The following is a 17,877-nucleotide window of genomic DNA, read 5'->3' as shown; positions in this document are numbered from 1 at the left end:
GCTGTGTCCTTGGCTTTGCACGGACACATCGTAGGGCTGGCGTCTGGAAGCCCTGGCAGGAACAGGCATGCACTAATTATAATCTTCACGGCCGGTTAGCGATCGACCTTGGACTCCCGGGAGGTGATGGCTGGGGGAGACTCCGGGTTGTTTTGAAACTTCAGATGGAAGGCAGAGGCGGGGATGCAGGGAAGGGCTTCAGTTTATTTATTTATTTACACGGTGAAAGTTTACGGAGCGAATTCGTTTCCCACTCAACAATTCGTGCACATTTTGGTTCATGACGTTGGCTGCAATCCCCACAATGTAACAGCTCTCCTCTTACTTCCTCCCTGTGGTTGCCTTTTCCCTGTGTCCTTCTTTCCTGTGCATTCCTGCCCTCCGAGCCATCTCCCTGCCCAAATGCTGCCCTTCTGATCCCCCACGGTTGATTGTTCTGAGCAGTGCCCCTCCCAGGTGTAGTTGTTCACCTTGCAGGCCTGTCGATTGCTTGGCTGGAAGCCAAGGACTGAGTTCAATTCCAGGGCTTGGGGAGAACTCAGGTGCCCAGTCACTAGGGGTCATAGTCTCAGGGGTTTCACCAGACTCCATCAGACCAGTAAGCCTGGTCTTTTTTTTTTTTTTTTTAATGATTTTGAGTTTCCTTCCACATTGTTCTCCTACTCAATCCAGGATTTCCTATTGTGATCTGGTGTAGCCAGGCACCATCTAGTTCTTCTGGTCTCAGGGTCATGCAGGCTGAGGTTCCCATGGTCCACTAGTCCCTTGGACTAATTGTTTCCACGAGTCTTTGGGTTTTCTTCATCGTTCTTTTCTCCAGATGAGGAGAGACCAGTTGTTGCATCTTAGATGGCTGCTTGAAAGCTTCTAAGGCCCCAGTCACAGCTCACCAAAGCAGGATGTAGAACAATGTGTGTAGTATGTTATACCAATTGAGCTTGATGTCCCTTCTGACCATGGTCCCAAGCCTGTGGGCCTGGTGACTCACCCCTTCAAGGTGTTTGGCTATGGCTGAGAAGTTATCATACCTTTGCCCCTGTTAGCCCTAATATATATATGGACATTCTTAGAGCACATACAAATAGATATGTAGAAATATTGTCTGCCAGACTTAGATATGCTCATGAATACACCCCTTTTGCCTACCCATTTCTGATCATTCAGCCTGTCTGCTTATGTATCCACCCACAGGTTAACGGATGTTATCACAGATGAGGCAGATTGTGTTCATCTTTGTAAATGTGTTTACCTTGGTTGTCTGTCCCTCTCGTGCACTCTGCTGTCTTCCTTTTCCTTAGTGTCAGTGTGCTGGTCACTTGCTTTTGGTCTATTGCCTTTGCAGGGCAGGTTCCTCCAGGTAGTACGGTGGACATGGTCTTACAGCAGCAGCAGAAGGGGGAGGATTTTAAACTTCTTGGGCTCTGCAAACATCTTGGGTAGAACAAAGCCAACAGGATTACAGGCGTATCTCATTTTATCACACCTCACAGATACTGCATTTTTTTTTTAACAAATTGAAGGTTTGTCCCAACCTTGCATGGAGCAAGTCTGTTGGTACCATTTTTCCAACAGCATGTGTTCACTTCATGTCTCTGTGTCACATTTTTGTAATTCTCACAGCATTTCAAACTTTTTCATAATGCTGTTGTACACTAATGTCAACATAACTTTAATATGCATTGGGAAATTAAAAAATTGATATGATTCACTTTATTGCAATATTGCTTTGTTGTGGTGGTCTGGACCCAAACCCACAATATCTCTGAGGTATGCCTGTACTTGCTGTGTGACCTTGGGCAGGTTACTTAACCACTCTGACCCTTGATTTCTTTGTCTATAAAAAGAAGGTAATCATTTTCACTTAATAGTGGGAAGGAGGACTTAGTGAGCTGATGTGTGCAAGCAGAGTCTGACACCTGGTAGGTACTTAGCAATATTAGTTCTCAGTCCACTACCCTTGAAAAAAATCAAGGAAGGCTTCCTGGAGGTGGTGACACCAGAGCTGATGGATGAATGTACATAGGCAGAGAAGGGCTTCTGGGCAGAGTGACCAGCATGGGCAGAGGCACCGAGGGGAGAAGCCTTTTACATGGTATATGGAGGGAACCTCATATAGCTCCTACTACAGGAGGAGGAAGTAGGAAGAGGTGGGGAGTGAGGCTGCAGAGATGAGTGGAGAAGGGCCTCAACTGTCCTGTTAAACTTTTGGGGGCTGTAGAACACCAGAGGGTTTAATCAGAAGTGGGCTTTACCCTGAACCCTTACATGCTCCCTTCTGGCAAGAAAAGAGGACCCCGGTCCCTCTGCTCCCTGCAGGCCTGGCAGATTTCCTGGGAAGTGAATTGAGGCACCCTCATGCCAAGCCTCTAGAGCCTGGCATGGACTTGACTTTGCCCTGGGGATCAGTGAGTATGGCCCCAAGAGCCCACTCTCCCTGAGAACTCCTGTAACACCATTGTGTTCAAGTCAATTCCAACCCATAGCAACCCTATAGGACAGAGTGGAACTGTCCCACAGGGTTTCTTAGGCTGTGATCGTTTTTGAAGTTGTCAAAGATTTCATTTTACTTGGATCCACAATCAATACCCACAGAAGGAGCAGGGAAGAAATCAGACGTCATATTGCACTGGGCAAATCCACTGCAAGGAACATCTTTGACGTGCTGAAGAACAAAGATTTTACTGTGAAAATTAAGGTGCATCTGACCCAAGCCTAGGAGCTCTGGTAGCATAGTGCCTACGGCACTTGACTGCTCACCAGAAGGCTGGCGGTTCAAACCCACCAGCCACTCCTCGGAAGGAAGGTTGGGCAATCCTACTTCCGTAGTGATACTGCCTCAGAAACCCAAGGAGGGGTCGCTATGAGTCAGGTTTGACTCGACAGCACATAACAACAACAACAACTGACCCAAGCCATGGTCTTTCCAGTCGTCTCATCGCATATGAAAGCTGGACAGTGAAGAAGAGTTGATGCCTTTGGTTGTGGTGTTGGCAAAGAATTCTGAAAGTACCATGGACTGCCAGAAGAACATACAAATCTGCCCTGTACGAAGGGCAGCCAGAATGCTCCTTAGAAGCGAGAATGGCAAGGCTTCCTCTCACCTAGTTTGGTCATGTGGTCAGAAAGGACCGGTCCCCGGAAAAGGACATCATGGTTGGTAAAGTGGAGGGTCAGTGAAAATGGGAAGACCCTCAGTGAGATGGACGGACACAGCGGCTGTGACTGGGAGCTCAAGCATGGCAAGGATTGTGAGGATGGTGCGGGACCGGGCAGTGTTTCCTTCTGTTGTGCACGGGGCCGCTGTGAGTCCCAACTGACTTGACAGTACCCAACAGCAGTCTTTATGGGAGCAGACTGCCACATCCTTCTTCCACGTAGCAGCTGGTGGATTCGAACTACCAAGCTTTCCATTAGGAGCCAAGTGCTTAACCACTGCGCCAGTAGGGCTCCTTCCAAGAATTCCCAGTTGGGCCAAACTCTGCCTTTCCTTGGGCTATTTCTCCACAGGTGGGAGCCATTTATTGCATTAAAAATGGGATTCAGGGGGTCCTGTGGTGTTTCATAAACCAAGCCTGAAAGCCACAGGAGGGGATTTTTATTAGCTGCAAAGTAAAGGAAAAAAAAAACAAAAAACTCACTGCCATCGAGTCATATCTGACTCATAGTCTCATAGCGACCCCTCCTTGGGTTTCCGAGGCAGTGTCACTACAGAAGTAGATTGCCCAACCTTCCTTCTGAGGAGTGGCTGGTGGGTTTGAACTGCCAGCCTTCTGGTTAGCAGTCAAATGCCTTAGGCACTGCGCCACCAGAGCTCCCAGCCGGAAAGTAAAGCATGGCAGATTTGACAGTTGGCTTTGTTCCCAGCCCTGACGTAGATGCAAGGTCAGCAAGGTCATCTTGATCGAGACTTGTGGACCCAGAGGCTTGGCTTTGATTGAGGGCCTCCTGTGTCCCAGGCTTGGTATCAGGCTCTTTGCATGCCTGTAGGTGCTATTTTATAAGCGAAGAAGCTGAGACACAGAGAGGTTCATAAACTTGCCTGAGGGCACACAGCTAGTTGATGGCAAAGTCAGTTATTTGGTCCCAGCATGCCCGGACTTCAAAGTCTCTTCTACCGTTTTCTTTATACCATAGAGTGTGAATGCTGGGCCCAATACTCATTTTAACATATACCCAAAGTCTGACTTCACTGTGAAATTTTCTCATTTCTTAATAGAATTCATGTAACTTTTAAGTCTTATTTATTTTTAAGTTGTTCCTGCACCTTCAGGAAATTCACCTTTTAAATTGTGCGGGTGAGTCCAGCACTCTGCATGAGAGCCTTCTTTCTGGGTCCCTGTCAGGCTTTTTTTTTTTTTTTTTTTTTAATGCAGTATTTGCATAACCTGGACAGCAGGCATTGGTAAACTGCGGCCCACTGGCCAAAGTCGACTGTTTTTGTAAATAAAGTTCTTTGGCACACGGCCACATCCATGCATGCGCTTCCCACCTGTGGTTGCTTTCCCACTACAGTGGTGGAGTTGAGTGGGGCCAGTGGTGCCCCTGGGCCTGCAAAACTGAAAATACCTCCTATCTGGCCCTTTCAGAGGAAGCCTGCTCTGGACCCCCCACTGTGGAATGTGGAGACTTTTTCATCGTGCTGTTTTTCTCCTCTGCCACATCCTAACAGCATTATTAGGATGTTAATCATCACATTCCTCATTGTAAATGGCCCAGAATATTCCATGGCATGGATGTCACAAACTTTCCTTAACCATTTCTTTTTTGTTGGACATTTGTATTGTTTTTTTCCCCCTCAGTAGAACTGTCACATACGTAAATTTGTCCTTTATAAAGAAAAAATTCCAGCCTTGAGTTGCAATAGGGAAGGGTTTTATTGGCAAGATATTGAAGAATGCAGGAAGTATCAAGGGAAGATGGAAGGAACATACAGAGTCCCTGGACCAAAAAGAATTGGCCAATGATCAACCATTTCAGGAGTCAGCATATATTGAGAACTGATGATATTGAAGGAAGAAGTCTAAGCTGCACTGCAGGCATTAGCAAAAAACAAGAGTCTGGGAATTGACAGGATACCAATGAGATGTTTCAACAAACGGATGCAATGTTAGATGTGCTCACTCCTTTATGCCAGGAAATTTGGGAGACGGTGACCTGTCAAACTGACTGGAAGAGATCCTTATACATGCCTACTCAAGAAAGGTGATCCAACAGAATATGGACATTACTCAACAATATCATTAAGGTTTATGCTGAAGATAATTTTAAAATAGTCGCAGCAGTACATTGATAGGGAATTGCCAGAAATTCAAGCCAGATTCAGAAAAGGATACAGAACAAGGGATACGTCGTTGCTGACGTGGAGTTTGCTGTGTTTTAGTGACTATACAAAGGCATTGTACTGTGTGGGTCATAGCACACTATGGATAATATTGTGAACAATGGGAGTTCCAGAACACTTAATTGTGTTCATGAGGAGCCTGTACATAGACCAAGAGGCAGTTGTTCGAACAGAACAAGGGATTACTGTGTGGTTTAAAATCAGGAACGGTGTGCACCAGGGTTTTATCCTTTCTCCATACTTATTCAATCTGTATGCTGAGCAAATAATCTAAGAAGGTGGACTATATGAAGAAGAACACGGCTTCAAGATTGAATGAAGACTCATTAACAACCTGCAATACGCACATGATACAGCCTTGCTTGCTGAAAGTCAAGATGACTTGAAGCACTTATTGATGAAGATCAAAGACTACAGCCTTCAGCATGGATTACAAACCTTGACATAAAGAAAACAAAAATCCTCATAACTGGACCAGTAAGCAACATCATGATAAATGGAGAAAAAATTAAAATTGTCCAGGATTTCATTTTACTTGGATCCACAACTAATACCCTGGAAACAGCAGTCAGGAAATCAAACGAATTTCAAATTTGCCCAAATCATTGGGCAAATCTGCTCAAAAGACCTCTGTAAAGTGTTCAGGTTGAGGACTGAGGTGTGCCTGACCCAAGCCATGGTATTTTCAAGTGGCTCAGGTGCATGAGATCACACGCATAAGGACAATGAGTAAGGAAGACCAAGGAAGAGTTGATGTTTTTGAAGTATAGTGTTGACAAAGAATACGGACTATGCCATGAACTGCCAGAAGAATGGATAAATCTGTCTTGGGAGAGGCACAGCCAGAATGCTCCTTAGGAGCGAGGATGGTGAGACTTCATCTCAGGTCCTTTGGAAACGTTCTCAGGAGGAAGCAGTCTGTGGAGAAGGACATCATGCCTTGGTGCAATAGAGTTTCCACAAAAAAGAGGAAGACCCTCAATGAGATGGACTGACACAGTGGCTGCAAAGATGGGCTCAAACAAAGCAATAATTGTGAGGATGGTGCAGGAATGGGCAGAGTTTCATTCAGTTGTACACGGGGTCGCTATGCGTCAGAATCAAGTTGACAGCACCTGACAGCATTATTTCTTTAGTGACCACTTACATAACAGCTGTTGTCTGCCAGGCCCTTCGTCCTCAGGTCAACCATCAGAAGTTGCTACTAGGATGCTCCACAATTTACAGGCGAGGAGGCCAAGAGTTCACACACCTGGCTTTCTGGCAGCAGAGTCGGGATTGCAGGCAGGCAGGCTGGCTCAGACTCTGCACTCTCACTGGCCCCTGGGAAGTGTCCTGGGCAGTGCTGCCTCTGAGTCCCTGTGAGTGAGGGTGGGGCCAGCCCACAGCCCCATGTCACCCAGATGTGGCTTTTCTTTGCCTCTCCATAGTACACAGCCTGTTATCTCAAGTGACCTAAACTTTCTTTCTTTGTGGAAAAGAATACGCAAAAACCTGTTGCCCTGGCGTTGACTCTGACTCATGGTGGGTCAGCGTAGAACTGTGCTCCACAGGGTTTTAGTGACTGATGTTTCGGAAGTAGGTCAGCAGGCCGCATCTCTGCGTAGAGTTGAACTAGCAACCTTTCAGTTATAGGCTGTGGTGGTGGGAATGAAGAGAAAGCTCAGTGGGCTAAGAAACTCATGGCTCCTGGTTTGAGCACCAGACAATGGCTGGTGGCTGAGCCAGCAGGCGCCATGGTGTGTGCAATACCAGGGACATTAGGCTTCCTGGCATCGGGGGCCTTTAGGAAGCTGATGGGAGCAGAAGACCTTCCCAGGGGAGAACAGGTATCACACAAATGCTGCATAAGATTTCAGGGGGCTGGGGGCCCTCACAACCCATCCAGGACCCCCATGTAGCATCAGAGGATACAGGTAGAATCCTTGGCCCGCAGACACATTGTGCAAAGTGTTTCCCACAGGACATTGGTGACTTGGGGGATCATGTAGAGATGTCATGTAGAGTGCTCTGAGTGCCACGCCGGTGTCCAGAAACGAAAACAGGGACCCTGAGATGCACGGTCACTATGAGCCCGGGCAGCAGGTCCCATCTGTCCCGCTCTCTCTGTCCTCATCATCACTGACCGCAGGGGCCGGTTCAGAGTGGGCGTTGAAACACGACTTACCACCCAGTGAGTTAATCCTGCGTCCCCTACACTTTGGAAATGAGGGAATCAGCCTGCTGTGTGTTCTCAAGGAAGGTGAGATGAACCCAGCCTGGTCTCCATCTGGTCACTGGGTCCTTTGAGGACACACTTACATCCTCATGACTCGTCTCTGTGCCATGAGGAGGCCTGTTGGTTTCTGGAACCTGGGCCCAGACCCATAGCTGGGTGGAGCCCCATCTGGGCTGCTCTGCCTGGTTCGTTTTGAAGCCTCTGGGGAGGCATCGCCAGGCCCGTTGGCGGTACCTCACACCACGTGTTCCTCCTGGGCTGGGCCTCCTCAGCAGGTGGTGCCCCTGGGTTGACCCCATCCCACCTGCTCTGCCGTCAGATGGGTATGGGATGGGAAACCCCCTCGTTCTGATTCAGAAAGGAACCCTGTCAGCATTACTGACTCTCATCCTCATTTGGCCATTTTGCAGCATGGCAGGGGTAGTGGAGAAGATCTCCTGGGCCTGCTGCCAACACTGTGCCTCAGGGGCTATCCCATGGGGACAGGAGACTGACCTTCTTGGAGCCTCAGTTTTCTGCCTTGGTGGTTGCTAGGGGCCTTCAGTGTAGTAATGGGTGCACAGCATCTGCCCAGTGCCTGGCACGTACTCAGTGGCCTCACACATGGTGATGTTGACCCAACCTACAGAGTTCTGACATCCAAAGGCCAAGGTCCATCACTGGCCTTGACACTATTCAGGGCAATCACAGGGTCACAGACAGAGCCCCAGGGTAGGGGATGGGGTAGGAACAGGCAGAGATATGTTACCTGTTGCAATGGCTGTGTCCCTGAAAAAGGTATGGTGAAGTCCTCCATCCCCATCCCACCCTGGCACCTGTGAACATGACCTTGTTTGGAAACAGGGTCTTTGCAGATATTACCAAGTTCACATGAGGTTGTACTGGAGTAGGATGAGCCCTAAACCAATGAGTGGCGTCCTTATGAAAGAGGAGAAGAGACACAGAGAGGTAGGCACAGAGTAATGACGCCACGTGAAGACAGAGCAGAAGTTGGGGAGATGCAGCCACAAACCAAGGAGTGCTGATGGCCCCAGAAGCTTGGAGAGAGGTGGGGACATTTCCCCTAGGAGCCTCAGAAGGAATCACCATGGTTCACCTATTGAACTGTGCCCCTCAAAATTATGTGCTGGCACCCTCTCCCCACACCGTGGGTGTCATCCTGTTTGGAGACTGAGCTTTCCTTGTTGCATTAATGAGCTCATAGCATTGTCCAGTGCGTTTTAAGCCTCATGACATCTGAGATGTGAAAGGAGCAGACCAGGTGCTGGGAAGCAAGCACGAACGGGAGAAGGAGGTGCCACGTGCAGGTCACCAAGGGCACCAAGGGCGAGACGCCGAGACAAGGACCTTCCCCCACAACCGACAGAACCTCCCCTAGAGCTGACGCCCTGAATGTGGACTTCTAGCCTCTTAAACTGTGAGAAAATCCCTTGCTGCTCATCAAAGCTGGCCACTAGTGGTATTTCTGTTACAGCAGCGCTAAGAAACCAAGACAATGGCCAACACCTTGGTTTAGGACTCGAGACCTGAGGACTGTGAGAGACTAATTCCTATTGTTTTAAGCCACCCAGCCTGTGGCACTGCTTCACGGACACACAGACACCTTCACCCGGCGTGGTGCTGAGGGGTGCCTGCCTGGGACGGCCTGTGAGGACAGACTTCTGAAACACTGTCTGGAAGGAATGGAGGAGGCTGCTCTCCACAGCTCAGCAGTTGTGTGCGAGTTTAATCAGTTACTGGGAAAAGATCTCTCTAGCCCAACTCTTTTTGTTATTTAAGAGAAAGGATAAGAAGGATGTCTTAGGATGAAAAGGACTTTTACGTGACATTTCCTAGCATGTGGCCAGGCGTGTGATGCTGGGAGCCTGTTCTGCTTGACATTGTGTCCAGACAGTTGGTCAGATGCTGCCCTGCTCTTTGTGGGCCTGTCACTGACTGGCCATGCCACTCTCTTGCTCACAAACCCTCCCTGGCTCCCTATTGCCCACAGATGAACATCCACACATCCCTGAGTCCCACACTGCCTAGGGCACTTGCCCTGCCCCTCTAGCACTGCCTCTTTCCAGGCTGTTGTTGACTCTTCCCACGCCCACTCTGCAGCCTGAACTTGGCCTTACACCTTCCCACCCCCAAGCCTCCACTCATGCTGCTCCATCTGCTTGTTATGCCCCTTCCTGCTTCTCACCTCATCCAGACCCTGCTCATCCTTCATCTCAGCCAGGCCATTCCCTCCCTGCTCCATGGGCCCCTCCCTGCACCCCTTCTCTGTTTATCGTGATGTTGCTTACTGAACCATTGCTCCATTCACCAAGGCTGTGGGCTGAATCGTGTCCCCACATTTAACCCGAGTACCTACAGATACGTGCCTGTTTGGCACAGGGATTTTCTTTCATTATGTTAATGAGGTCAAACCAGAGTACAGTGGGTCCCAAACCCAATCACTCTTGAATTATAAAAAGAGCAGAGTAGACACAGAGACTGCACAGTGGGCAGACAGCCTGTGAAGACAGACACACACGACAGGGCGTCGACAAGCCCAGGGCCTTCACGAATTGCTGCAGCTACTAGAAGCCAAAAGAGACCAAAAATAGATCTCCCCTTTGAACTATGCCGTGAATTCAGACTTCCAGCCTCCAGAACTGTGAGGAAATAGGTTTCTGTTCAATAAGCCACCCTCTTGTGGTGTTTCTGTCACAGCAACACTAGAAAACTAAGATACCCAAGTTACAGAAGCTTCTGGAATGACCCCCTCCCCCACCCCGTTTGGGCAGTGCCTAGGGCATTTGACGGCTAACCAGAAAGTTGGCTGTTCCAATCCACCAGCCACTCTGGGAGGATGACTGGGCAATCTACTTCCGTAAAGATTTACCACCGCGGAAACCCAAAGGGGGTTGCTATGAGTCAGAATTGACTCAATGGCAGTGAGTTTGGTTTGGTTATATGCAAAAATGCGCTAAAAAGCATCAGAGACCCTTTGTTTACTCTTGGGCCCATGGTTAAGGCTTCTAGCAGCATATATTTCCCTTAGCCCTGAGATGAGTCGGAAACGCCCCTTGGGCTGTCCTTTCATCTTATGAGACCTGGTCCTGCCGTCTGAGGTCTGGAGTCAGGCTCAATTCAAGGGCAGTTCTGGTACCTCCCCACTCTGGCCCTGGCCCCCTGAAAGCCAGCCCTGCCTTTCTAAGAAAGTCAATGTTATGTTCCTTCCTTCAGCAAGTGGCACTGCCCTCCTTCCTGCCACTTGTGCTCTGGGCCCAGGAGTACAAAGTACATGAGACGCAGCTTCTGCCCTCAAGGGTGACAGCCTAGTGGGGACAGACACATCAACACACTGTCCCAGAGCCAAGTGGGGCATGCTGCGTGGCACTGTTTACCAAGGGCTGCAGGTGTCAGGGGCAGATGGCACAACACAGCTTTGCTTACAGGGCCACAGGGCCTGGCCAGAATGGCAGTTGCTGCTCTGAACCGTACCTGAAGAGTATCAGGTTGAGCTGTGGGATTGGGCCACCTTGGAGAACTCACCGCAGCTTTTTCTCCACCATCCAGTAGCAGCTGTTTCTTTCTCACATCTTGGTTCTCCAATCAGCTGCAACGTGCTGTTTGGAGCCAGGTGGATGCTGAACACTTGCCTACAAGTGGTTGCCGTGGTTACGGAGAAGCCTCTGGATCCAGACTGTCCAGGTTTCAATCTGAGCTCTCTACAGGCTTTTGGTAGTTAGCGACCATCTCTGTGACTTGTCTCCTTCTCTGTAACATGGGACTGATACGTGTCTACCTTGTAGGGTATGTTTCTACAGCACTGGCACGTGCCTCGGGAAATGGTCTGGCACAGAGAGCTGGGGCTTGCTGACATCTCCCGCTGTTGTGGGTTGGAACTGGGGCTCGGAACGATGTAGCCTCTATCAGCACACTGCACAGCGTCCACCGCTGGCTGTGGTGGACTGTAGGCTGTCCCATGGGGTAGCAGGGTGTGATTAGCTTCAGCTTTCCAGAGCAGATGATGATGATAGCCCTTTAGAGACCTTGGAAAGGAGCCCTGGTGGCACACTGGTTAAAGTGCTCAGCCGCCAACCAAAACCACCAGATGCTCCGCAGATGACAGATATGGCAGTCTGCTTGTGTAAAAGGCGACAGCCTTGGGAACCCTGTGGGGCAGTTCTGCTCCGTACTATAGGCCGCTATGGGTAGGAATCAACTCGAGGGCAGGGGGTGGTGTGCTGGTGGAGCCCTTGGCTAGGGCTTCTAGCGGCATCTGTTTGCCTTAGCAACAGTGATTCTATCAGAAGAAGCCCCGAGGTGAGTTGGAAGCGCCCCTTCCCTTCATAACAGCCTTCCATTTTAAAGCTTACTGTCTCGAAGGAGGGAGGCAGGTGGGAACTTTGGCCCCTGTTTACCAATGACGAGACAGGTCTGGAAGCTAGCTGGTGATGGAGCCTGAATTGGACCTATGTGCCCTGACGACACCGTGTCCAGGGCCTGCTTCACCTCCACCCCCTCTTCCTAGCAGTGTATTTGGGGTTAAGAGCCTGTGTTGACTTCACTCCTCCCTGGCTCCTGCTTTTCTGGAATTTCCTTGAACCAGCAGCTGGGGTGTCCTGAGCACTGACGGGGAGACAGATGCTTGTCTGGTCCACACTTCTTCCTTTCAATGAAAAAAGAGCTGGACTGACTTAGTACCTGCTATGTACCAGTGGGGTGTAGGCATAGTCCTCATATTTTCCAGATTTATTTCTTTATTCAGAAATATTTGGGGTACCTACTGTGTGCCAAGGAGTCCCTGGTGGTGCAAATGGTCAAGCACTTGATTGCTTGCCAAAAGGTTGGTGGTTCAAAGCCACCCAGACATGCCTTGGGAGAAAGCCCTGGTGACCTCGTTCCAAAAGGTCACAGCCTGGAAAAACCCGTGGAGTAGTTTCTACCCTGCACACATGGGGTCACCATGAGTTGGAATTGACACAATAACATCTAACAACGATGTGTTGGCATCTGTCCTACGTACCACAATGAGACAGGTGCCTAGATGCAGTTTCATTCAAATGAGAAAAGGAGGTTTTGGGTTCAGAGGAGTTGGACTGGAACTCAGGTCCTCTAACTCAGAAGCCCAAGTTGTTGGTTTCCAGCCCTGATACTCAGAGACCCCTGGCAGCTGCATGAGTTGTTGCCCAAGAGTCCAGGCCCCATTCTGAGCAGGGCTGGGATGGAGGGAGACAGAGGCCACGTGACAGAGTAACAGGAGGGGCTCCATCAAACATCAGCTCTACATGCTCGTGACTGTTGGGTCAAGCTGCCCAGTTCTGTCCTCATGGACCAGCCTGTTCAAGGCATTGGCTGGCAGCCCCCTTGGTGAGACAGCAGGTTCCTGTTGACGGTGGTCTTCTAGGAACCTCCTTGTCCTTCAGCTAACAAGCCCATGCTGAGCACATGATGAAACTTGAAGGTCTGGTGCCTGGGATGGGGTTCACACAGACTCTGGGGTTTGAGAGGGGTGCCCTAAATGAAAATGTGGAAGTATATCAAATGGTTAGCCGTTGTCAGATGCCATTGGATGGTTAGGCATTGTTGTCAGATGCCATCCAGTGGGCTTGGGCTCATGGCGATCTTACATACAACAGAAGGAAACACCACTGGTCCTGCACCAGCTCTTTGATCTTTGATGTGTTTGAGTCCATTGTTGAGCTCTGTGTCAGTCCATTGCATGGAGGGTGTCCCTCCCTCATTTTCACTGACCTTCTGCTTTAGCAACCATGATGTCCTTTCTTAGTGATTGGTCTTTCCTAATGAGATTAGCCATTAAACCAAAACCAAAACCAAAACCAGTCAATTCCAACTCACAGTGACCCAAACTGCCCATAGAGATCCCAAGACTATAATCTTTACAGAGGCAGACGGCCTCATCTTTCTCTCACAGAGCAGCTGGAGGGTTCATATCGCTTATCTTTTGGTTAGTAGCCCCATGCTTTAACCACTGCATCACCAGAGCTCCTTAGGTTAGCTATTGCTGTTGTTAGGTGCCGTCAAGTTGGCTCTGACTCATAGAGACCCCACTTCAACAGATTGAAACACTGCCAGGTCCTGCACTGTCCTCACGATCCTTGTTATTCTTGAGCCCATCGTTGCAGCCACTATGTCAATCCATCTCCTTGAGGGCCTTCTCCTTTTTTGCTGACCCTCTACTTTACCAAGCATGATATTCTTCTCCAGGGGCTGGTCCCTTCTGACAGCATGGCCAAAGTAGTGAGATGAAGTCTGGCCATTCTCACTTCCAAGGGACATTCCGGCCACACTTCTTACAGGACAGATTTGTTTATTCTTCTTGTAGCTCATGATATTTTCAGTATCATTTATTTTTCCAGAAGTGGATGGCCCTGTCTATCTTCCTAGTCTGTCTTAGTTTGAAAGCTCTGCTGAAACCTGTCCACCGGGGGTGACCCTGCTGGTGTTGGAGATACTGGCGCCATAGCTTCCAGCCTCACAGCAACATGCAAGCCACCACAGCACAACACATTGACAGACGTTAGCTTTCAGGGACTGAAAACTAAAACCACAATAAGATAGCCTGGCACAGTGATTAGAATGACTGAAATGAAAAAGACTGGCCACACCAGGAGGTGGTGAGCACGTGGAGGGTCTTGGTTCTCAGTGCTGCTGTAACAGAACACCACGAGTGGGTGGCTTTGACTAGCAAGAAGTTGTTTTCTCACTGGTAGGAAGCTGTTGTTGTTGTTTGTTGTTATGTGCCAACTCATAGTGACCCCTCCTTGGGTTTCCGAGGCAGTATCACTACAGAAGTAGATTGCCCCATCTTCCTTCCAAGGAGTAGCTGGTGGATTTGAACCGCCAGCTTCCTGGTTAGCAGTCAAGTGCCTTAGCCACTATGCTACCAGAGCTCCTGGTAGGAAGCTAGGGAACCAAATTCAGGCTCTAGGCGAAGCTTTCTCCCTTGTCAGCTTGGGAGGAAGGCCCTAGTCTCTTCCATTCCTGGGCGTTTCTCATGTTGCATGGCCTCTCTCTTATCCCTTCTTTGCTTGCTTCTCTGGGCCCCTTATCAGCTTTGTATTTCTCACCCAGCCCTAATCCTGCCTCATTAGCATAACATTCCAGAATAGGTTTATAGCCACAAGCACAGGGATTAGCAACACATTTTTAGGGACACAACTCTGTCCAGCACCCGGAGGAGCTGCGATTTCACACTCTGCTGCCTGGATGTGGGGCAGTGAGGCTGCTCTGGAAAGGTTTGGCAGTTTCTCAAAAACGTGAGCATATGCCTGTCATATGGCCCAGCCATTCCACTCCTAGTTATTTATGCAAGAAAAATGAGAGCCCCTGTCCACACACAGAGGTTCACAACAATTTTATTTGTTGTTGTTGTGTTTTTATGTGCCGTCGAGTTGGCCCTGACTCATAGCGACCCCTCTTTGGGTTTCCGAGGCAGTATCACTACAGAAGTAGGATTGCCCAACCTTCCTTCCAAGGAGTGGATGATGGGTTTGAACCGCCAGCCTTCTGGTTAGCAGTCAAGTGCCTTAGGCGCTATGCTACCAGGGCTCCTAATTTTATTTGTAATCACTCCAAACTACCTATCAGTGGCTGAATGAACAAACTGTGGTATATGCCTATGATGAAATATTACTTAGCCGTTGAAATAAATGAGCTGTCGATACAGGCAACAACATGGATGAACTGTGAAACAGTTATGCTGAGGGAGGGAGGGAACCCCAAGTGACCTTTTGAGGGTGATGGATCTATTCATTATCTCAGTTGTGATGATGATTTTATGGGTGTTTACTGCAGCAATGGGCTCAGGCATAGCAAGGATTGTGGGGCTGGCACAAGACCGGGCAATGTTTTTGTTCTGTTGTATGTAGGGTCACTTAGTCAGAGCTGACTTGACAGCACCTAACAACAACAACAACTTACATAGTTGAAATATATGCCATTTATTGTGTATCAATTGTACCTCTGTAAAGCTGTGAAAAATGATGACAGTGACACCTCTATCCCCAGCCAATCAATCAATCAATCCATGGACCAATAAGATGAACTGGCCCTGCCCTCCTTCAGGGAGGGAGCTCAGAGATAAGGCAGGGAGATGGATGTGCCACCGGATACAAATAGCCAAGCACCAGCAGTCGGGCAAACATCTGCTCCGTCCCTCACTCACCCTGCAGTGCCACCCTAGCCCAGTTTAGGGACCCATGGTAGTGCCTTCCTCCTAGAGATGTGGGAAGAGCCACATAAAGTGCTTAGAAAACGTGCAGTAAAGGGGAGTAGGCAGAGTGCTCCCTGGGGAACCTGAAAGACGGAGAGGTCATGTCCGCTGGGGACCAGGGAGCCTGGAAGAGGACCCTCTGCTGGCTGTCTCTGAGCTAGGCCTTTAAAGGCCAGCAGGAGAAGTGGAGTGAGGGAGGACCCTGCCTCAGAGGCAGGACCCAGACACTAAGCTTCTAGAAACTGTGCCAGTGAGGGGCGGCTGGAGTGCAGGCCCGAGAACCCTGTGGTTCTGGGCAGCCGTAGGGTCAGCCGGGAACCCCTGAAAACCCTCTGGCGCACAGTTCGGTGCTGATGCACACCGGGTCGCTCCGTCCCTCACTCACCCTGCGGGAGCAGTTGGAATTGACTTGACAGCAACTGGGTATCGGTGAGTGTTAGGTGGGACCTGATGTTTCAGGGTCCCCAGGAGTGGCCACTTCATCCGCTAGGCCAGGGTTTCTCAAGTTGAAGTCAAAGAAAGATTTCTCTGCAGACTTCAAGGTCTATGAGAAGTTTTAAAAGTTTTGTGTAATAAGCATCAACCAGAAGAATGTTTCCAGCCCTGTATTTGGTGCAGTGCTTTTTAGTTGAAGCCGTTTTCCTCTAGCAAAAAGCTTCTGTTTGTTTCTAGAGTCTGTGCTGACAGAAATGGGGTCAGAGAGCATGGTCTCGTGCAGCCCTCATTGGCTGTTCTTTTGGAAGAGTCTGTGCACACGTTGTTCAGGTCTGAGGGTGTAGGAGGACTGTGGCCAGGTGTAGGGAGGTAGTCATGGGGGTTGAACCTGCTCCTTCTGCTGAGATGCAAGGCAGGGCAGTAAGGAGGCTGCTGCTTGCAATGGGAGAGGCCACAGAAGCTCAGGCCAGCCACCGGGCAGGTCTGGTGGGTTCAGCCACATTGGGTGTGGGAGCCTTCTCTCTGTGGGGGAATCCAAGAGGAGAAGATGTGATGTGCTGGGAGAGAGAGGTCAGATGTGTGCTTGGCCTGGGCTGCTGTTAACTACAGCCAATAAGACATCTGCCTCACCTTGCTGTCACTGAGTCTGGTGTGAACTTTTGGGGAAGGTAGGGCAGGTACCTAGCTGAGGGGCCGACTTCCTGGGTGGCTCCTGACTTCCTGGCTGGCACCACTTCATTGTGCTAGATCTTCTCAGGGAAGGACTGGGCTAATTAAGCCTGGAGGCCCCAGGCAGTGGGCAGCAGGAGGACCTAGGGTTGACCTTGCCCTCCACAGGCTGGATGGGGAGCTCCCCTGTGGGCCTTACCTCGGAGCTGTCATCCACAGGGTCCTTGGGAGTTGGGTGGCATTTCACTGCCTGAGCCATGGGAAAGGCTGCCCCTGGCCTTCCAGAGGGCACTTGGCATGCCCTCCTCCCTTCCTGGCATTGCTGGAGGGAGCTGGACTCCAGGGGGCAGGTGACAGACGTTATGGAAGGAGGCTGGTTGCCTTGTCGATAGTGCTCACCTTGAGGCCAGGTAGCTGGTCTCATTCCTCCCCTCCCTAACTCCATCGGGTTTCTTAGACTTACATCAGACTGCTGGGCCTCAAGGAGCCTGTGGGCAGGTGGGGTGGGGTCAGGTGGGGGTTCGTGGATTCATGTTTACTCTGATCAGGTACTGAGCTCAGTGGGAGGAGGGGTGGGGGAGGAAGCAGGCGAGATGGGGGTACAGATAGTTTTGGTCCAGTGGGGCCCAGGCTGAGATGGACATCTGTACAGGGTGCATCAGTCAGTCAGTCAGACTTCCTGGAAGAGGAGGCCCTCAGCTAAGCCTCCAGGGATGCTGGGCAACTAAGAGGGAGGGGCCTAGGCGAAGGCAGGGGAGGTGGTGGTGGGAGAGACAGCAGGTGCAAGGGGAATGGACCCTGAGTGCCTCTGTGTTCCGGGAAGGTCGGGGGTTTGCGGGGCAGTGGTGGCCAGCGGATGTGAGACCTGTGGCCTAGAGCTGCTTGGGAGGCAGCTTCGTCCTCAGGTTCCCTCCAGATTCCATTAAGGAGTGAGGGTGAGTTAATGCCTTTGAGGCCTGTTAATTAAACAGAGACAGCCACTGAGTGCCACTCTCTGGGAAGCTG

General features: G+C 50.1%; 1 protein-coding gene across 1 annotated transcript in view; it reads left to right on the top strand.

Moving 5' to 3' along the window:
* The first annotated feature begins 8,315 nt into the window (after positions 1-8,315).
* SYNE3 (spectrin repeat containing nuclear envelope family member 3) overlaps positions 8,316-17,877 on the top strand; it is a 99,441-nt gene continuing 89,879 nt past the window's right edge. The window contains exon 1 of the mRNA XM_007944553.1: positions 8,316-8,336. Within this exon, the coding sequence (XP_007942744.1) occupies positions 8,316-8,336 (21 nt within the window). The remainder of the gene's footprint in view (positions 8,337-17,877) is intronic.

This window comes from Orycteropus afer, unplaced genomic scaffold (assembly GCF_000298275.1).
Source record: "Orycteropus afer afer isolate SDZICR_OR568_19922 unplaced genomic scaffold, OryAfe1.0 scaffold00127, whole genome shotgun sequence".
NCBI lineage: Eukaryota > Metazoa > Chordata > Mammalia > Tubulidentata > Orycteropodidae > Orycteropus > Orycteropus afer.
This window is presented reverse-complemented; position numbering and strand designations above follow the sequence as displayed.